The following is a 22,666-nucleotide window of genomic DNA, read 5'->3' as shown; positions in this document are numbered from 1 at the left end:
AGCTCCTGCAGGAATTAACTGTATATTACAATATGTCATTACAGATCAATCTAATGATGCTTCTAGTATTGTTAAAATAATTTTAGTAGTTAATACTGGAGCTGTCTTTTTTTTGTGCTTGGATGCGTTTGCGATGTCAAATTTGGTATTTGATACGAATCTTTAATTTTCTTCTCAAAATATTGGCAAATAAATGTGTGAAAAAAATGAAGCACACACACGCGCGCGAACACACATGCACGCACGCACACAAAGACACAACCAAATGTACATGACCTTTAGTTAAATCAATCAATACAATTTACAGAAAAACGATTGAATTAGCATATCATGAAAATAGAGAGATGATTTATTGAAAAGGAAATCCGCTGGTGGTAGTTAGATATTCATTTAAGGAATGTAGATAAATGTCATGAATACAGTTCGCTATCTTGTACAATAGGTGTCCAAGCACATGCTTGGTAGATAATCAACATCGTATGATAGCGGGTAAAGTCTAATCACTTCACCTCTACGCCCCTCTCTCGGTTTTGTTCATTGAATAAAAATGACAGATTATACAAAATTAGCTGGACTATTATTCGTTTTATGTAAGTAGTTTTTATGATAAAATAAAACAAAATATATATATATATATGTACTATTATAAAAATCCGTAAAAGCTACATTTAAAACATAATTGTGTAGTATATTCATAATTGTGATATCACAATTTAACCCATTTATGCCTAGCGTCTCGAAAAAAAGCCTTGGCAAAGAGCGTAGATCCAGATGAGACGCCGCATGATGCGGCGTCTCATCAGGGTCTGCGCTGTTTGCTGAAAGGAATATCTGTAAGAAATATTCTAAATATGGAAATAAATGAAATAGACATCCATAATTTTGGAAATAAATTGATCCAATTAAGAACGATGGGTGAGTCCACTAGGCATAAATTGGTTAAGCTATACATCGAACTAAACGATATTTTACTTACTCTCAAAAGTGATAAAGCCTTAAACAAGTAACGGTTGTGTTTAATCTGTGATGAAAATCCGTTGCTATTTTAAACATTATGAATATTTCTTTTGATTGATGATTCTATTTTCACGTTTTTGTTGGGTCCCGACAATGAATAGTTGTTCAATTCACATTCAAAATTTTCATTAATTGTTAAAATATGCAATTAAAACATGTCCAGTTTATCCTTTTCTTTGTTTTGTATGTGTAATGGTCTCAAATGTATATGTGCATGCACTTACAGAGCGTTGACGGTTAAAATGATGTTTAATAGAGCACAATATAAAAGAATGAGTGTCTCAAACTGGAAAAATGTTCGTTTATTTCTGATTGTAAATTCAGTTAACAATTAGAAATTCATGACTCGATGGCATCGTGAGATTTTATGATGGCCGAGACAATAGTTTTATATTAGTTTGAAGTATCGTTATGACGACGAACAAGGACTTAACTATTGCTGTCTCAGAATTTACCATTTCTCGCGTCATAATTGAGAAGCCAAATAAATAATCCAATTATCGGTTTATTTGACAGTCGTTTCTCATCATATATGAGTCGCGTCCAGCGAAAATGGTACTAATACTATATGCGGAAAAAGAAGCTAAAGCCAAGCCAGCGCAATCGCTCAGCTTATTCGAAAGCTTCTCTGTCCGCTAAAGAGACCATGAAACCTTTTTTGACTTTAACCTATTTATGCCTTGCGTCTAGAAAAAAGGCCTTGTCAAACAGCGTAGACCCATATGAGACGCCGCATGATGCGGCGTCTCATCGGAGTCTACGCTGTTTGCTAAAAGGAATTTCTGTAAGAAATATTCTAAATATAGAAATAAATATACTAGACATCCCTAATTTTGGAAATAAATTGATCCAATTTAGAAGGATGGGAGAGTCCACTCGGCATACATGGGTTAAGCGGACAGGGTAGCACCTGAACAGACTGCGCGGATGCGCTGGCTGGGCTGAAGCAACTCTGGTGGCAGATGACATAAGACCCTTTTTCACATGGTCGTATACCAAATTAAAAATTGATGTTAATTTAATATCTTACATTTTATACAATATGCAATTTAACTTGTTTTCATGACATATTTTCAAAGCCATCCCAAAACTAGTTATTATTGTTTTACCGATTGTTACAACAAATGGGCATTTTGGTCAAGTTTAATATTTGTGCATGTTTATCATGTTATGTCAATTGAGGAATGTTTATGAGATTGTTTCAGATCTGTATTTAATAGTAAAACTTAAACATATATTTTTGTAAATAATAGACACATACTGTAAGTAAAATACTAGCCGCTGCAATATTTCATTTTTGGTATATATAATTACGGGATCTTCTATCGCGTGTAGGTATTGTGATCATTTCTGCGCAAAGCGATAGGTTAGATTAAAATTAAAAACGGTTAGTCAATAATTTAAAGAATCTGCTTTATCAGGATGAAAGATCAACGTGGTTCACAGGGGTTTACACACGAGCTTGACAGAATGTAAACAAGCCGTTAATAACTTTATTTTTTTGCAAATATATCAAGTTATTGAAATACATTAGCACAATTATTTAGTGCAAAAAAACAGTTTTCTTGCAGTTAGTGTCGATATCTTAGGATTTAAGAATAAATCATCGAATACATGTACGTTTGAAATCTTTGCCAAAATGTCACGTTGTGTGCAGCATAACCGTGTACATGAATGCGTTACACATCAGCTATTGTGCCAAGAACACAGGCTTATTAAATAAAGTAATTATGATGTATTTCACATTGCCATACACAGCATAAAAACTGTTTTTCATGTACGAGTTTAACTTCTTAAGACAAATTGTTTTTAAACGTTATTTAAAGTGGGTATGCACGATTTTGTCAAATATTTATGAATTTATATAAAATGTGTAAAAAATACTTCTACAATATTTCAGTATAAATTAAAATTAAAGTTAAGCAGAACGTGTGTCGAAAAATGCGAAATAAGCCAGATATTTAATTCTGAAATCGATAATGTCTGTACAGTCGAATTCGCCAGCGTGTATATCATGTAGGAACGATGTGAATGTAAATTTCGTTTTACGGATCATTTTAATTTCATGCAACGATATCTATTAATAGGACACACGAACACTAAATCCGATCCTAATAAAAAGACGAATGCTTCGGTTATTGTAGGAAAATATGTACGAAATATCTTTGTCACAATCGGCTCGGTGCGCATATTTGTCTTTGCTGCATTTTATGAAATTCGTCTTCCATGTATACTTTTTCTTGCCTATTTTGTGTTATTGTAACATATTTGTATCAATATATTACAATTTAACACATATAAAAACGTGCATACCCACTTTAAGAAAAAGCACCACCTACCGGTGTGTTAATATATATCCATGAACGTTCAATTGTGAACCCCACAAAGTGATCCTGCGCCCGGTTTATGTGTTACATCAGCTGGCGATAGCGCTCATTATTATCCTTTTATGATGTTAATGTGTCTTGGGTTGTGTGGAATTTTAAAAATGAGCGGCATTCTGAGAAAACTGGGCTTAATGCATGTGCGTTAAATGTCGTCCCATATTATCCTGTGCAGTCCGCACAGGCTAATCAAGGACGACACTTTCCGCTTTTATGGTATTTTTAGTTTCAAGGAAGTCCCTCCTGACCGAAAATCAAATTAATGCTGATAGTGTCGTCCCGTCCGCACATGCTAATTTTGGACGACATTTTACGCACATGCATTAAGCCCAGTTTTCTCAGAACGCGGCTTAAATGTCCCAAAGAAGATTTACTGAGCAAGATGTAACGCAGAGTTGTCTACCTTAAAATGGGTGTCTAATTACTTCATTTACTTAAATAGGTTATGCAACTATTTGTTTCAACTTTTGCAAAGTAACTTTATTGGCCAATTTAAGTCCCTGAAAACAAACTTGCATGAACGAGACCATGAAACCTTGCCTGACTTTTAGCGGACAGGGTAGCTCCTGAGCTGGGCTGAAGCAACTCTGGTCGCAGATAACATAAGATCCTTTTTCGCATGGTCCTATAGCCTATAAATTGGGACTACAATTGGTCACTTTAATTACTTAAAGTTACAAAGGTTGAAGCAAAGAATTGTATAACCTATTTAAGTAACTGAAGTCACTAGACACACAATCATAGGGAAGCAGACATACAGAGTAAACTATTCGGATATACTTAATTAAGCTTGTCAATGTTATACTATACACGACCCAGGTGTTCCGGGAGCGTTATCAGATAACTTGTGTGACGACGGATGGCTGCCGTACGGAAGCAACTGCTACAAATTCGACACCACAAAGAGAGTGTCTGTGGCTAGCGCGCAGGCGGAGTGTAGCAATCTCGGGGCGAATTTGTTGCGAATTCACTCCTCAGATGAACTGGTACGGAAAACTATCGATATCGTATTTGGTTGTATGATTTGTGCATGAAATAGAAGTCTATATTGATATACAAAAAAAAAACGATGAAACTTGAAAATAGTAGTTTATATTTCTAGTGACAATCATACGCGCATTAACACCACAATGTACATCTATTATATGTTTCTTGACTTCTGTTATCAGCGAGCATATACTTATATGCTGATTTATGTTAACGTCGAATAGAGCGCTGGTAAGTGTATTAAGTAGTTTTAGAATCATTATGAAGACAACCTTGATATAGGGGTATAGTATTGCAATTAAAAAAATTGATTTGTAAAAGCGTATCTCAAGTGAATATGTAATAATAGAAATAAAGTACGAGGAGTAACCCAATGCTACCTAAAATCATTTGTCTAAAACGATACATTAACTCATTTATGCTTAGCGTCTAGAAAAAGGCCTTGGCAAACAGCGTAGACCCAGATGAGATGCTGCATTATGCGTCGTCTCATCAGGGTCTGCGCTGTTTTCTTAAAAGAATTTCTGTAAGAAATATTCTTAATATAGAACTAAATATACTAGACATCTCTAATTTTGATAATAAATTGATCCAATTTAGAAGGATGGGAGAGTCCACTAGGCATAAATGAGTTAAATGTATCTTACACAAGAAGTGTATTAAGATGTCAATGCACATCGTCTCAAGTGTCAATAATAACACATTGTATTCAACGTTTCTCATTATCATGATTAAAAAAATTATAGCATATATTTTTATGACACTATTAATTCGATTTTTGTTAATGAACTTAACTTTATACAGACCTGGATCACAACCACAGCAAAGGCGTCTTTTCCAAGCGCCGGATTTTGGACAGATCTCAACGACAACCCGAAGACATCCCTAACAAAGCTTGGTACGGGAAAATGGCAATGGGGGATGTTCGAAACGGTAGACATGTCTTTGATGTGAGTTGTTTGTGGTTCGTTCTTCTTTGATTATTATGCTTTTAATGTTTTAAACGTTGGTTAAACATTCATTGTATCTAAATTGTTATTCTTCCACAAGTACGTATTGTCTTTAACATGTAAACACTTTCACTGATGATAAGACAAACACTAGGCTTTAAATAGTGTTATTAATAATCTCCGGCTAAACTAGAGGTTCACTTTGCAAGAGTAGGTAACTGTTACTGATGTTTATCATTCTATGCATTAAATGGCATGGGTTTACAGTGGAATAAAGCTTCATTTAACGGTTAAATGTTTTAACTTTTTAAAAGCTCATCAGTATTTATATTTAATTTCACGATGTAAAGACCTCAATTAAACTCATTGTCAACGAAATGGGCGAAAAAACGTGACAGGACGTCGTTAATAATGATAACATCCTTAACAGATTGTTTTTATGCCCACGAAGGAGGCATATAGTCCGTCCGTCCGTCCGTCCGTCTTTCCGTCACATTTTGCGTTTATGTTCCGCGTTTATGTTTCGAAAAATGCTCATAACTTCTATGTTTCTTCACATAGCAACTTGATATTTGGCATGCATGTGTATCTCATGGAGCTGCACATTTTAATTGATGAAAGGTCAAGGTCAAGGTCATCCTTCAAGGTCAAATGTAAAATAAAACATGTATCAAAGCGGCGCAGTAAGGGACATTGTGTTTCTGACAAACACATCTCTTGTTTGTTCCATATAAAGCGATTAAAATAAAAAGAAACCAAGATGAAAAACGACAACAGAAAGAAAATTTGTTTCTTTTAGAGGTACTTTTCTCTTTTATCTCATTCCTTATAATCCAAAACAAATATTTACGAGTAACAAACACATTTTAACAGACTCACTTACATGTATGTGTATTAACTGTTTTGTTGATTCTAGCCAATGGGGTACCTCGCCAGTAAACGACGGGGTTGCAAACTGCGCAGGCATGAACATCCTTGGTACCCTGTCTGACTTGAACTGTCTTTCTCTACAGGGGTTTATTTGCAAACTGCCCGGGCGTGAGTATTGATTTGATTAGAAAGTCAGGTATTTGTAGTCAAACCAAACGATATATCAATGTAATACTTAAATAGACTCTCAATAAAAAATTATAAAATAGAAGACGATACCCATATAAACATTGCACTACTCAAAAATGTTATATCTTTGATGACACAATGCACGGAATTTAATATCGCACAAGCATGGCTCGCGTATTTATTAATTATCGTCAATTACACAAAAACAAATTGATTGATTTCCGTGCAAGATAGAACACAGACAGACAGACATTATATTTCAATCCAATAAGGCATTTAAGCCCACGAGGACATATATACAATTTAATTGTTGACGAACAGTGTAGACTAGAATACACAATTTTAACAAAAGTTGTAGTTGTATGTTTCCAACATTTGGAGAAGATCACTTTGAGAACAATATTAAAAAAAAACACACATCAAAAGAACACATGTCAAGATATATTTAACTCGTGAAATGATTGAACGATCTTAAACAGAACTCAACAAATATCGTCTTTGTGTGCTTAAAAACAAAAACAAAATATTGTTCGATCGTACTTTGTTTTGCTATAAATGACCGAACACATGTCGAGATCGTTGAATGTTGCAAAATATGATTTAACACAATCCTGACCGTTTTCAAATGCGTTAGAGAGTGGATGTCCATTGGGCTGGCTTTCCTACGGTACCGCGTGCTACTGGATTAGTGACACGACAAATGCGACGCGCCTTCTGTCGTGGAACGATGCCAAGTTGTGGTGTGCAGACCCTTCTCGAAGTAACGCAAACGGCGCCCAGCTGATGTCGGTCGCGGATCAGAACGATTTGGTAAGGATTTATATAGCCGCGCTCTGGGAAAACGGGGCTTAATGCGTGTACGTAAATTGTCGTTCCATATAAGCCTGTGCAATTTGCACGGGCGAAACAGGGACGACACTTTGAGCTTAAACAGATTGTTTCGTTAAAATTGTGCGTATTGCACAGACTTATCGGGGTTGGCATTTTACGTACATGAATAAAGCCTCGTCTTCACAGAGCTTAGCCCAAGTATAGGCTTTTTTTCTATTGAAAGCCTTTCCAACCCGTTTAATTTAAAAGGTTAAACGTTGTTATCTGTTTGTATATTTTAAATGGCACATAGATTGGAGATCAAACTAAGGAACTTCTAATCACTGAGCTTACACAACCTGTCAAATATTGCGCGAAATATGCCGAAGGTTTTGCATTTATTAAACAACGCATGTGTATGGTCATAATAAAAGTAATTAAACATTGTGTTGGATTTTAAATAGCTTCTTTATGATATCATTCGGTGATACACATTGCGAATTATATTCTACTTCGTTCATCAAAAGTCATGTCAGGAAACATACTTACCCATTACGATTAATAAGCATTCTAATTAGGGTTGTACAATCCTCCTTCATAAGTGGATAATAATTAGAGTTTGCATATTTTTATTAAAATTAAAATAAAACGCGTATATTATTTGCCTCTGCATAGAAAGTCATTATATACAAGAATTAAATAGTTTAAATAGTGTTGTAGACTAACAGCTATAAATATGAAGCATGAAAAAGAAGAAATATCATATCATTCGATGAATATTAATATGAATAAGAAAGTGCATCAATATGCATAACATTCGGCAAACACATGCAACTCCAGCTATTATATTGAACTGAGGAGCAAACCAAAGTAACGTTTATAACATATTCAACGCCGTGTCTTTATTCTACTCTTAAGAACTTCCTAACAAACAACCTGCCGTACCAGACACCGAGTGCGACAGTGTTCTGGATTGGCTATACCAGCACGAATGGTCAATGGGGCTGGCTTACTGGTTCCACAAGTGCTGTCACAGTGTAAGCGACTTATAAGACCATTTTCGCAAAGGCCAACCCTTTTTTAATGTTAAATGAGTAATGGTAGATTATTGTTTTAGCGTCGTACGAAAATAGGTCTTATGCAATATGCGAAGCTCTAGTTCAACCTACGTTTCCGCAAATGAGACCGCAAAACCTTTTATTATTGTATTGCACATTGCATAGCGGACAGCGTAGTTCCTTTCCAGACTGCGAGATTGCACACGCTTGAATCGAGCTACGTTGGGCGCATATGATATAAGACCCGTTTTCGCACGACGCGGCTAAAATATTTGCGATTTAATATGATAAACGTAAGTGCCAACAATGAGCCGTCTGAGAGATGAAAAGATGTGCTCATTAACCTTGATATGTGCGGTTGGATATACCAATGTGTACCACCGAATGCGTTAACGTTATGTAAACATTTTACTTTTCTACATTAACCTTGCAATTGTCTGTGGACCATACACCGAACATTGTCTAAGAAGACGTACAAGTATAACATGAAGTGTAACTTTTACCTTGATCATATTAGCTATGTTGTGGGTGCGACGCATTGCTTGATGATGGTTATTAATTGTGACAAGTAATTTTAAAATACTCCAAAGGACGTAAATAGTATGTACCCGCAACTAACATGGAAAGCAAACAAAATCATTCACAAACTAAAAACGGTAGCATATAAAATTTCTGCTACCACCATGAATGGGAGCCATGATAAAGTTATGGAACGGAAACGAATATAGACTTTCACTTTATTCATATAAGAAACCTCACATACTTTGATTGGGCCACGATTCTTGCTTAACAATACTTTACATAGTGCTGTGCTTTAAGTCCATGGCAGACAGCCCCGAACAATGTTGCTGGTATTGAGAACTGCGGTGTTTTACGTATGACCGGTGTGTTCGATGACAGGGACTGTTCATCCAGTTCCAACTTTATATGCTACCAGCAGCAGTACAACAGTAAGTTTTTATTTACTAGATTCTTATTTTCCATATGCTACGAAAACCATGGATACATTTGAACCCGTTTCACCCTACAGTATGCGCACTTAACATAAATGAAAGTGAAAAACCTAATTTCTTCTCTACAGTCATGCGTTCAAACAGCTAAAATGGATCCTTTAAATTTATCCTCGACAACTGAACACGTTTTAACCAATAACTGAAACACAACGCCGTATATTCCGATTAATCTAAATAATAATTTACATTGAAAACATTCACGATGTGTTCTTATTGCGGAACTGTTTAAGGTTTAAACATTATTGTAGATTAAACTTTTAGTGACCTGACAGCTATATATAAAACATGCAGGCCTGTGAATGTATGGGATATTTATAAATGGGAAGCATTCTATAACATTGTATTCATCGAACTTCATCATTAACGACGTCTTATAGTTCAAACAGGGCTGGGGATGGAAGTGTTTTATATTAATCGCAATAGGATTATTTAATATTTATTAGTATAAGTGATTCTTCAAACGATTCAAATTATAAAAAAATACTTATTTATAAAGCCCAAACCGCAGACAATTTAGGCTGTGGCCAATGGATTAGAGGCGGAAAGCTGTGTTACGGTTTCATCGGCAACTCTCAAACTGCCAACTGGCAGGACGCAAGAAGTTACTGCAAAAAGCGAGGCGCAGACCTCGTAAAAATTGACTCGTACGACAAACAGGTACACGACAAATTGTATGGTTTATCATTCATCTGCAAGTATATAAAATACGTAACGACTGTGTTATTATTGGAAATACATACAATTTTGAAAATAAAATGTACCTTCTTGGAAACAGCACTGTATTAAGATTTCGAAATATTGAATAATAGCAGTATTGCTTTTAGATTGCTTTTAATTTCTGGATGACAATTTTTTATAGTATGTCAATATTATTGGTATCGGCCATGCGATGTTCAGCTTCAATTACACCTTGTCGTCATTTACTGTTTTAAATATAACCTAACCAAAAACACGAAAACGGAAAAGATAGAATTTAGTATTGATGTGTAAAAAAGTTGCGAATAATCAAAGTATTGTCCTGCTTCTGTTTTTTGCGTAAGTCTATTACGAGCACATGATTTTATTATCGCATGACGCTATGCCGTCAATGACATTTGATATTAAAAGCAACTTACTACGTGGAGTGTTATTAAATGCGAAATTGGTTTTGTGGGGCAACGTTTTTTTAAAGACTTGCAACGTATTTCGCCTCCAGGCATGGCTGAGTCAGCAGATGACGGATCCCGCCAATGACGCCATCTTCTGGACAGGACTTAACGACCAAAAAACCGAGGGAGCGTACGTCTGGGCGGACGGATCGCCCGCTAATCAGTCCTATATGTAAGTATTGGGGCTTCCATCGGGCGGACGGATCGCCCGCTTATCAGTCCTATATGTAAGTATTGAGGCTTCCATTGGGCGGACGGATCGCCCGCTAATCCGTCCTATATGTAAGTATTGAGGCTTCCATTGAGCGGACGGATCGCCCGCTAATCAGTCCTATATATAAGTATTGAGGCTTCCATTGGGCGCACGGATCGCCTGCTAATCAGTCCTACATGTAAGTATTAAGGCTTCCATTGGGCGGACGGATCGCCCGCTAATCCGTTTAATATGTAAGTATTGAGGCTTCAATTAGGCGGACGGATCGCCCGCTAATCAGTCCTATATGTAAGTATTGAAGCTTCCATTGGGCGGACGGATCGCCCGCTAATCCGTCCAATATGTAAGTATTGAGGCTTCATTTGGGCGGACGGATCACCTGCTGATCAGTCCTATATGTAAGTATTGAGGCTTCCATTGGGCGGACGGATCGCCCGCTAATCCGTCCAATATGTAAGTATTGAAGCTTCCATCGGGCGGATGGATCGCCCGCTTATCAGTCCTATATGTAAGTATTGAGGCTTCCATTGGGCGAACGGATCGCCCGCTAATCAGTCCTATATGTAAGTATTGAGGCTTCCATTGGGCGGAAGGATCGCCCGCTATTCAGTCCTATATGTAAGTATTGAGGCTTCCATTGGGCGGATGGATCGCCCGCTTATCAGTCCTATATGTAAGTATTGAGGCTTCCATTGGCCGGACGGATCGTCCGCTAATCAGTCCTATATGTAATTATTGAGGCTTCCATTGGGCGGACGGATCGCCCGCTAATCCGTCCAATATGTAAGTATTGAGGCTTCAATTGGGCGGACGGATCGCCCGCTAATCCGTCCAATATGTAAGTATTGAGGCTTCAATTGGGCGGACGGATCGCCTGCTAATTAGTCTTATATGTAAGTATTGAGGCTTCCATTGGGTGGACGGATCGCCCGCTAATCCGTCCAATATGTAAGTATTAAGGCTTCCATTGGGCGGATGGATCGCCCGCTAATCAGTCTATTATGTAAGTATTGAGGCTTCCATTGGGCGGATGGATCGCCCGCTAATCAGTCCTTTATGTAAGTATTGAGGCTTCCATTGGGCGGACGGATCGCCCGCTAATCAGTCCTATTTGTAAGTATTGAGGCTTAAATTGGGCGGACGGATCGCCCGCTAATCAGTCCTATTTGTAAGTATTGAGGCTTCAATTGGGCGGACGGATCGCCCGCTATTCAGTCCTTTATGTACTTATTTAGGCTTCCATTGGGCGGACGGATCTCCCGCTAATCAGTCCTGTATGAAAGTATTGAGGCTTCAATCGGGTGGACGGATCGCCCGCTAATCAGTCCTATATGTAAGTATTGAGGCTTCCATTGGGCGGACGGATCGCCCGCTAATCAGTCCTATATGTAAGTATTGAGGCTTCCATTGGGCGGACGGATCGCCCGATAATCCGTCCAATATGTAAGTATTGAGGCTTCCATTGGGCGGATGGATCGCCATCTTATCAGTCCTATATGTAAGTATTGCGGCTTCCATTGGGCGGACGGATCGCCCGCTAATCAGTCCTATATGTAAGTATTGAGGCTTCCATTGGGCGGACGGATCGCCCGCTAATCCGTCCAATATGTAAGTATAGAGGCTTCAATTGGGCGGACGGATCGCCCGCTAATCAGTCCTATATGTAAGTATTGAGGCTTCCATTGGGCGGACGGATCGCCCTCTAATCAGTCCTTTATGTAAGTATTGAGGCTTCCATTGGGCGGACGGATCGCCCGCTAATCAGTCCTATATGAAAGTATTGAGGCTTCTATCGGGCGGACGGATCGCCTGCTAATCAGTCCTATATGTAAGTATTGAGGCTTCCATTGGGCGGACGGATCGCCCGCTAATCAGTCCTATATGTAGGTATTGAGGCTTCCTTTGGGCGGACAGATCGCCCGATAATCAGTCCTATATGTAAGTATTGAGGCTTCCTTTGGGTGGACGGATCGGCCGCTAATCAGTCCTATATGTAAGTATTCGAGGCTTCAATTGGGCGGCCGGATCATCCCCTTATCAGTCCTATATGTAAGTATTCGAGGCTTCAATTGGGCGGAAGTTGCGTTATCACTTGATGGCATGACACCTTCTGGGACATACTTCAGTATGTTTAAAACTGTGTTTAGGCTAAGAAACGAACATTACGATACGTTCAATCAAATGGCATGTGCGGTAAAGAAAGGTAAATTATTGGAAGCTGATTAAAATGAGAAAGAATTAATGGATTTTTAATTAAATTTCAAATAAATATGCTTGCTGTTTGTCTAACAACAACGATATACTGCGGTATCAAGTATGATATTCATCTAAAACTACGCTCATGCACATGACCAGAAAACACCCCTTACTGTCAATCAAATTGCAAAGTAAGCTTAACAACAAATTTATATGCATGTGTAATGGCCAAAACCTAGACTGATAATTTCCTTTCTTCTACCCATATATGCCTAACGTCTAGAAAAAAGGCCTTGGCAAACAGCGTAGACCCAGATGAAACGCCACATGATTCGGCGTCTCATCGCCATGCGGCATCTCATCAGGGTCTGCGCTGTTTGCTTAAAGGAATTTCTGTAAGAAATATTCTAAATATAGAAATAAATATACTAGACATCTCTAATTTTGGAAATAAATTGATCCAATTTAGAAGGAATGGAGAGTCTACTAGGTCTTAATGCATAAATTATAATTCAGAAAGTGGAACCAAGAACCTAATAACTACAAGGGCCAAGAGAATTGCGGGCTGATATACACCACGGGTCAATACAATGATCAGACATGCTCTTTGAAGGCAGCCGCGATATGCGAAATCGACAATCTTTGTAAGACTTACTCTGTTTGTTACTTTTGTTTAAATATAATGTTTTGAACTGAAGTTTTGTTTAGATTACTTATCAAAATTATGATGTTAATTGAATGTTTGGAACAGTATAGTTCATTTGATATATGGGATCTGCTGATTGACATACACAAATTAACGCACGCGTAATGACCTTGAAACCATTTACTTGATTTGTATTATTTTGTCTTCAGGTGATTTATATGTCCGTTATCGCTTATCATCATAACAATTAAGCATTACATTGTTTTGCTTTTAGATAATAAATCACATGTCTTTCTTCAAAATTCATTTTTGCGTACATTCCTCTTTATCCGTCACCTATTTCAGCGCCGTGCCCTAACAACAGTTGGTATGCGAACAATAACAACTGTTATTTATTCACTCCGTTCGACCCCATATCGTCCCTGATGAATCAACAAGAAGCGACGTCGTTTTGCGCATCATTGTCGGGGAAAACAAATAATGTGGCAGCTCTCCTGTCTGTTGAAACAACGGACGAACACGTGGGTATCAACCTAATGGCGCGTTTTCACTATAAATTCGTTTTACATTTGTAGGCTTATGAAGATTTATTAAAATGATTAAACTGTATCTCGTAATTGGACTTTAAGCACGTATAGTGGATGCCATGGTGTAAGCATCATGTTTAATCTTACTTGTGCACAACACAGTATGGCGCTCATTTTGTGATGAGTAGTTTTGAGTAATAAAGCATTGATAGAAGTATTATGAATTCATCAATTGTTTCGTCAACAACAAAAGTTATACATGAGGGGTATGAAGCAATTATATGTTTGATCACAACTGTTTTATGTAGTAGTTTTGCTAAAATATAGTCTAGATGTCAAACCCTGATTTTTGGGCCGGCCTGGATTTATAGTACGCATAAACTGTTTTGCTGTATTATTGTTCCCCAACATCTCTAGAACCAAAATCCATCGGATGCCACCTTGGCACCATTGAGCATTTTGCGAAAAATCCAAAATGGCCGCCAACATGGCTGCCAAAAGTGCACAATTTCCTATATCTCCTATATTTTTGGAATACTCATCTTTTTTTTACTTGAATAATTCGTTTAGGTAAATATCAACATCCTGGAGGCAGTTCATAAAAAGAATGCTCTTGCTGCAAAAAAATAATAAAAAATGGCTGCCAAGATGGCGGCCAAGATGCTGACAAAAATGACAAAGCGTGGTATTTCCATTACAATTTATTTTTAAACCTGCTTATGAGAGCACAATCATACACACTTATACCACATTCATCTACATTATTTTTCTTTGCGCATTAAAGAATTATATAAGCTGGAATAACTCATCATGGTGATACATTTCATTATCAAAAACTTTAAATACCATACAATTTTATGAAAACAGATATTTTTTTTGAAATTTTATTATTTTATTTATCATAGTTGATCATCTTTATTTATTTTATTTTATTTTATCATAGCTGTAAATCTTTTGGGATGTAATTACCACTTAAAACATTTTAATACAAAATTAATAATTTTACATTCAAAATAGATACATAATTTACATTATAAAGTTATCTCCCTTTGTTATAAAGATACTTTCTTGCATGTCAGAGAAACTCAATAACACTCTCCCTGCGTTGTTAATTTGCAATACGGTAACAGGTCTAGTAAACAATAAACCGACATCTCTTCAAATTGCACTTGGTATTGAAACCAGAGAAAAAGCTTGCATACAGAATTTATATGACTTTGGTGTTACATGCTCCTATGATGAAGTGCTTCGTTTCAAAACATCAGCAGCTGTATCTACAGTAGCAGAGGAACAAAACCCCAGTCTAAGACCCATAACTGATGCAAATGAAGGCTTGATCCAGGCTGTTGCTGATAATTTTGATGCAAATGTCTCATCACAAAACGGACTCAAGTCAACTCATGCACTTGCACTCTTACTAACCCAAAATAAAAGAACCTTAGATATAACACCAGGATACAACCGGACAATTGATTGGATATCTAGGGATACTATGAAAACTCTTATAAAGTCATATGTAAAAATCAAAAATTACCAGGGACCTAAAACATCGAATATGCCTGAAAATTTCCCTCAGCGCTGCGTGTTGAAATTGAGAATGTTAGCAGAAAAGGCAATTGTAAATGCAAGAGCTAGGAACCTAGACCTTCAGTTTTTGCGTGACATAACACTTGTCAACAATTTACCAGAGTTTGGTGGATGAAATACAGCCATTGTAAGGAGGCAAGGCCAATCAATGAAACCTGGTTCATCAGTCATGTACACGCCTCTGATCGACATGATACCTTCTGATCCAGACACCATGATGGCTGCAATGTGCGAGGCACAGCGACTTACCTATTAATGTGGACAAGACTTTACTATATTTACCGCTGACCAACAGCTATATCGTGTTATGGTGAATGTAATGTGGGTTCACCGTGAGCTATTTCATGACTTTTATCCAAGACTTGGAGGAATGCAAACTTTGATGAGTTTTGTTGGTTGTGTTGGAGTCCTGATGGCAAACAGTGGTCTTGAAGACATATTAAAAGCATATTTTGGTGGAGTGACCAGGATGTTGACGGGGAAGAACTTTTCACAAAATGTAAGGGCCTTCAGAATGGTAGCTGAAAAGGTTTTAATAAAAGAACCTCCTTATGCAAACTCTCTTGACGACCTTATGCTCTCCCTGGAGAGTAAAGCAAAGAATAGTAGAACAGCCCGTCATTGGGTAGACTGCCTGATAAAGCCTGTTTTCATCACGATGCTCTTTGTTCGAGCCGAACGAGAAGCAGAATGGGGCCTGCATCTCTCAGCAGTAGCAGCTATAATGCCATATTTCTTTGCTGCCGTGCATATTAATATCGCAAGATATGGTTTGCATTACTTAAGGTTTATGGAAAATCTTCCTGCACATGTCCGAGAAAGATTTCTTGCTGGTGAGCATGTGATGCGCCATCATGCCGGGCTATGGAATGGTATCTGGTCGGATATGTTTATTGAGACCACATTTATGCGCTATGGCCATGGACCTGGAGGAATTATAGACATAACACTTAAGGAATCCGCTTTAAAGCGTTGGGCACTGAGTCTCCATAAATGTAGCCAGCTAATCCAAGACATAAAATGCATGAGGAACATTGAAGAAGAATTTGCACATGTCAGTACACATGCAGAAGAGTCATCAGCTCGAGTGAAAGCCGAAAGTGCTGATCGGCAGAATATTCAAAAGAAGTTGGATACATGCATTGATCCAATGAATCCTGCAGAACACAGCACTGGTGTCTTAAACATTGTATCAGGACGAATTGGTAATGAAAGTGTGAATGTTCATGATGCTCTATTGGGATGGAACAGATGATTGCCTTTGAAAACACATGGCTCGAAGGTTTGCATAGCAAATTGACCAACAAGGTTGTACCAAAGGCTATCAACAAAAAGGTGGTGACATGTGAGGCAGGCACAATCTATGACACGGATTTGATATATGGAATAGTAATAGGTTTAATGTCATCAAGATCAGACGACTGATTCAGTCGACTTGAAAGATGTCCTAAGCCACGAACTTTCAACGGTACCGACCTCAATGTTTGATAACAATGGTAACATGAAGATAGCTACATCAAAAGCAACATTGAAGAGAAAACTACATGTTACCCAGTCAGCTAGACTTTCATCAACGCCAGCCACAATTGTAATAGATGGTAATGCAGTTCTATGGTGCATACATTGGCCTGCAAATGGTACAGTGCAGGATTTTGTGAATAGTTTGTGGCGATTTGTATTACTACTTTTGAGTTCTTGAGATGTGTATCTGATATTCGACCAATACCATCCATACTGCATTAAGAGTGGAACAAGAACCGGAAGAGCCAGTAGTTGCAAGAAAGTTTGTCATAAATTGACCACCTCAACACCTCTTCTAGCCCAGCAAATTATATTGATAAATTTTGAAAATAAGGTTCTGTTGATAGACCTAATACATGTTTGTGAAGACTTCAAATGTAGGTAGAATGATCTACAAGAAGTACAACATACACTTATTATCACAGGTTCATCGGATATTCCAGCAGAAATTCATAGAAATAACATCATGGACAGAGTGGATTTGCGAACCACCCATGAGGAAGCCGATGTAATTATTCCTCGACAAGTTGTGCACGCTATAGAAGAGGGAGTTGCCTGTGTCAAGGTCATATGCGACGATACTGATGTGTTTGTTTTATTACTACATGTATATTTGACTATGAACCTTACATGTACAGTCTTAATGGAAAGCACAAGTGCAGACAGAACGATTATGGATATTGGTGCTACAATATAAAGAAGTGAAACTCCAGCTGCTGGAGCAGTATTGAATTTTCATTAAAAACAATTAGTTGGTCCTTTATTTAAGGCAAGTGACCGATTGCCCAAACAGTACAAAACAGCACAATACAGCACAATACAAACCAACATAAACACAAAATATGAATAAAGCTGGGGTCACCGCCTTAGAACGGTCAATGCAAAGCATTGGGGGTTTAAACCTGGTTATAGAGCGCTCAACCTCACACTTGGCCCAGCAATATTCGTAATACATTCAAGTGTAAATAAAATTTAACGTCATAGCATTGTAACTCAAATTAAACAATAATAAAAGGGAATTAAAACGCATTCAATTTAATTACTATTTAATTACTCAATTGCATTGAAGATACAAGAGTAACAGAATTACAACTTTTTGACGAACGATCAAATAAAACTATTAACAATTGTCAACTACATTCCTTCTTTATAGAAAAGATTTTAGAATGTAGAATCATAGAGTTAATATCTCAGATAATCATCGCGCAAATACAGGAAGAAGCAGCAATAATGGGTGTAAAAATTCCATATTACATAGCTTGGTTGTTTATGTGACTGCTAAACAAATTAAAAATAATTAAATCAAACAAGAAACGCCTATCAGAGAGAAAATATAAATAAAATGGAACGTTATAAACCCAATGACCTATGCATGTAGATTACAACTGGGAAAGTCTACACAGAAAAACAAGGCAATAACTCCAAGTTTATTGGCAGCCCATGCGTTGTCCGGCTGTGACACAGTTGCTAGGCTAACTGGGATTGTCATCAAACAGTTAGAGAAAGGATTACACCTTTACCATCTTGGTGTCAAGGATGCAAGTTTTGATCTTGTTTTGTCAGAAGAATCATCATTTATTGCAGCGTGCTATGGACGTTATAACAAAGCTAGTATGTCAGATGTCAGGTATGAAGTTTGGCTTTCCAAAATAGAAAAGAAAAATATAAGAAATATGCCAAAACTACAAGCGTTTCCACCAACAACTGAGTTTTTCTTAGAGTTCATATTCAAACATGCATGTGGAAAGCTACCTTAGAACAAGATTCCCCAACATTCAATGTGACTGAGTTTGGTTGGAAAAAAGAGTTAGTGGGCAAGGTTCTTTCACCCGTCCTAATTGCCGATGATAAACCGTTAGCCCCAGCAAGTGTGTTGAAACTAGTATCGTGTGGTTGTTCATCTGATCAACCTTGTGGAACAGCAAGGTGTAGGTGTTATGGTGCACACCTGCCATGCACCATGTTTTGCAGCTGCCATCAAACGTGCAACTGTGCGAACAGATTAACAAAGAGGCAGATCACAATAATGACAGTGAAGCGGAGGACTGTGACAGTAATGATGAAGCATAACACATAAATAACAAAACACAAAAAGACAGAGTAAGTTACTCTTTATTTATAAATAACTGGTTGTTGTTGACATGTGTATGACGTTGTTTTGTAATCCCTATACTTCTTGTACTGTTTAGAACCGTATAATTGAGACGGTTCTAATGTGGACCTTACCCATATGGTTTTAATCAAAATTAAATTATTTATGGTGTAGTATTTACCTTATTTTTATATGGATTTCACACTTTGTCTGATATTGTGACCTCCATTGTTTAATTTCAAGTGTATTGAAATCAGAATTTTTCATTTGAAATGAGGAAATGATTAAAAGATAAAGGTTCAGACTCGATAAAGATATCATAAAAGTTTTTTCGTGAAAAATGTCGCGTTTTTCTCCAAAACGGCCATTTTTTCGGCCATTTTAGAATTTTGTTGGTGTATTTAATTTGTAATTATTTATTTCATGTTCTAACATTATTGCTCAACAACAAAAAAACACTAACTTTGAGACAAAATAAAGCAAATACATTTTTTTTTTGAATAGTTATGATGATTTTTTCATTTGGGCGGCCATCTTGGCGGCCATCTTGGATTTTCCAAAATGCTCAACAATGCCAGAGTGGCATCCGATGGATTCTAAATCAGGACATATTGTAGAACACGTTTATGCAAAAACATTTTATGCGTACTATAAATCCAGGTATTTTGCTTCACACCCAGACTAATAAGCGTATTTTCAATTAAAAATGAAGTCTTTACACGCTGAGATCGCACGTTGAATACTATGTATACATGAACGAGTATTTGTTGTGTGCGTGAGAAATCAACCTTAGGTGTCGACTGGTTAATATAAGTACTAACATGCATTATTGAAAAATAACATCAAGACGTTAGCGAGTATGTATTGGTTTTTAAGTTAATATTTTATTCTAGTACGTTGCTATTTCTTCTTTGCACATGAGTCATTCTTATGAATTAATTGTGGTAGTACTCTAAATTACAATTCGATTACATGTGATTGGACTGCTCTGTCTTATATTTATTCGTATTTTGTTACTTCATCAGACAAGATTAAAACAAATGTTCCTTTATACCTAGTGATAAAATAAGACATTTCTGCAGTAAAATAACAGCAGTGAAAAAAAAAAAAAATTCTTTTCACCGGCGAAAAGAACACATTTTCGGAACTCCTTTCTCTATTTTTAGATTATCATAAATAATGTTATGTATATTTTCTATGGTCACGAGTGATTTAAAATCGACATTCCACCGAATCTAACAGATTTTCTTTTTATTTTATGCTTTTTCACCGTTAATTTACATTGTAAAAGAGTTTAACTGGAGAATTTTGGTGGTATAATTACGCATTCTATACATAGATGGTGACGTCACTACGTTATTGTCAGTAAGACCGGTGTGTACACAATGATAATGACGTCATTTTGTCACACTAATGCCGTCATTTTGTGTTTTGAAATGTATTCAGGCACGCCACGGGAGAAACCCCGAGAAAGGGTAACTTTTCAGCGAAAGGAAAACAGCTGTTAATTATTTTCTTGAAAAAGGGACATAAAAGAAACAGAACATTTGTTTATTGGCTTTGCACTCGTGAAAACATATTTTCTATGATCACTCGTAAAATAACAAACGATCTTACACTGACGTGAACAAATATCCTCTAGATCTAGATCTATATCTTTAAACGACAATGTGCTAATTATTAAAAGACCTGAATAACGGTTATGTAGTAATGTATCGTAAATGTTTGTGTTATTTTGTTGCATTTTTAACATTATAGAAATAGTCAGTTATAATTTAAATTGCATTTCATTATTAGCATTGATAAATCAATATTTGATACTTTTTTAGGATTTAAAACATAGAGGAGAAACATACAATGAACAAAATGCTTATATATGAGTCGCGCTCTGTGAAAAGGGGGTTTAATGCATGTGCATAAAGAGTCGCCCAAGATAACGCACTGGCTAATCAGAAACGACAATTTCCACCTAAACTTGATTTTTGCTAAGAAGAAGCGAAACATATTATAGCAGCAGAAAGTGTCGTCCCTGATTAGCCTGTGCGGACTGAACATGCTAATCTGGGACGAAACTTTACTCGCATGCATTAAACACCATTTTCACACATCACGACTAATATGTATTATTAAAGTGTTTACTTAAAATCACGCGATTGCAATTATCGTAATTTTACTTGTCTTCTGTATACATGCACATTTAGGTATTAACAATACAATTAAAACATATTCGCAATATAATTTGTAAACAATAAACATATGTGTTCTTTGGAACACTAAAGTTAACTGCATGCACGGATAAGTCTTAATTACACAAGAATTAGTCATTTACAAGAATATTCTATATTCTTAAATTCCGTTTCAGGATTTTATCAAGACGACAGTAGGCAGTTCCCAATTATCGGCTAACGAGTATGGATGGTGGACGTCGTTGACAGACAAGCAGACCGAGGGCTTCTGGATGTTCGCCACAGGGCCTGTGCTGGACTCGTCGGTAATGTAAGTTTTTAAAACAAAGTTTGTACATAAAACTACAAAGCAATTAAGAAATTTCTGACACATTTTAATTAAGTGCATACGACGTCTAAACTCTTAAAAAAACAGCGTCTTTTAATTGTTTTCACTTAGTGATCATTTTTAACAACATTAAATATGAACATGACTATCAGCATGCGTTATCATATTTACAACAACATCTTCTAAGCAACAAGCTCATCAACAATCCTTAAGCGGGTAAGTGGCTGTGTCGGTATGCATGTGTCCTTAGTTTCGTCGAACGTTTAGTCCGTAGCTGCACATAATTTAGATCAAATCAAATTGTAAGGTATTTTTTTATATTTAAATGTCTTTAAGTTATTTAACGTTGTATGTCTGTCCGTCCGTCCGTCCGTCCGCACGAAAGCCCGCCCGCCCGCCCGCCCGCGAACCCGCCCGCCCGCGAACCCGCCCGCCCGTCCGTCCGTCTGCCCGTCCGTCTGTCTGTCTTACATTCCGGCATTCTTTCTTTCTAATCGTTTTTCGTTAGAGAGGAACTTTACCGGAGAGGTTATGTTACACATTTGCATATACAACATGTAAGCAGACATTGTTCCTCGTGATATAAATATGTTTTGTTTATTTCATTTTTCTTACTACTTTATATCATTACTAATCAATGATATCACGTGACTTATGGCGGAGAAGTTTGAAATTTACATGCTCTGATAAAAAAATTGAAATATCCAAAGATCTAGTTATTTTTTGTGAACATGGAATAGACTAATATTAAAGCAATGTTACACGGATCAGTTTTGTGGTTTTAAACTGGAATTAATAAAAGGGAACAGTTCAAAAATTGGTGATACTTTAATGCTCTATACATATTTTTACATAATACCTGTGAAATAGTTTACCTGGATTTACCTGGATACCTGGTCTATTTTTTAGTGTAGCACGGTATAGTGTAGCACGGACAATAGAA

The 22,666-nt window shown here is 37.0% G+C and overlaps 2 protein-coding genes across 2 annotated transcripts in view; both read left to right on the top strand.

Moving 5' to 3' along the window:
• LOC127857824 (uncharacterized) overlaps positions 1–22,666 on the top strand; it is a 152,619-nt gene that overhangs the window by 32,214 nt on the left and 97,739 nt on the right. The window lies entirely within an intron of this gene.
• LOC127858474 (macrophage mannose receptor 1-like) overlaps positions 461–22,666 on the top strand; it is a 46,769-nt gene continuing 24,563 nt past the window's right edge. Inside the window, exons 1-12 of the mRNA XM_052395662.1 lie at positions 461–590; positions 4,221–4,387; positions 5,193–5,338; positions 6,255–6,376; positions 7,032–7,207; positions 8,126–8,244; positions 9,085–9,215; positions 9,775–9,935; positions 10,474–10,598; positions 13,353–13,480; positions 13,828–14,003; positions 21,572–21,705. Coding sequence (XP_052251622.1) covers positions 548–590; positions 4,221–4,387; positions 5,193–5,338; positions 6,255–6,376; positions 7,032–7,207; positions 8,126–8,244; positions 9,085–9,215; positions 9,775–9,935; positions 10,474–10,598; positions 13,353–13,480; positions 13,828–14,003; positions 21,572–21,705 — 1,628 coding nt within the window. The 5' untranslated portion in view covers positions 461–547. The remainder of the gene's footprint in view (positions 591–4,220; positions 4,388–5,192; positions 5,339–6,254; positions 6,377–7,031; positions 7,208–8,125; positions 8,245–9,084; positions 9,216–9,774; positions 9,936–10,473; positions 10,599–13,352; positions 13,481–13,827; positions 14,004–21,571; positions 21,706–22,666) is intronic.

The sequence above is a fragment of the Dreissena polymorpha genome, chromosome 14 (genome assembly GCF_020536995.1).
Source record: "Dreissena polymorpha isolate Duluth1 chromosome 14, UMN_Dpol_1.0, whole genome shotgun sequence".
NCBI classification, from domain to species: Eukaryota; Metazoa; Mollusca; class Bivalvia; order Myida; family Dreissenidae; genus Dreissena; species Dreissena polymorpha.
Note: the sequence above shows the minus strand (reverse complement) of the source record. Positions and strands in the feature narration are given on the sequence as shown.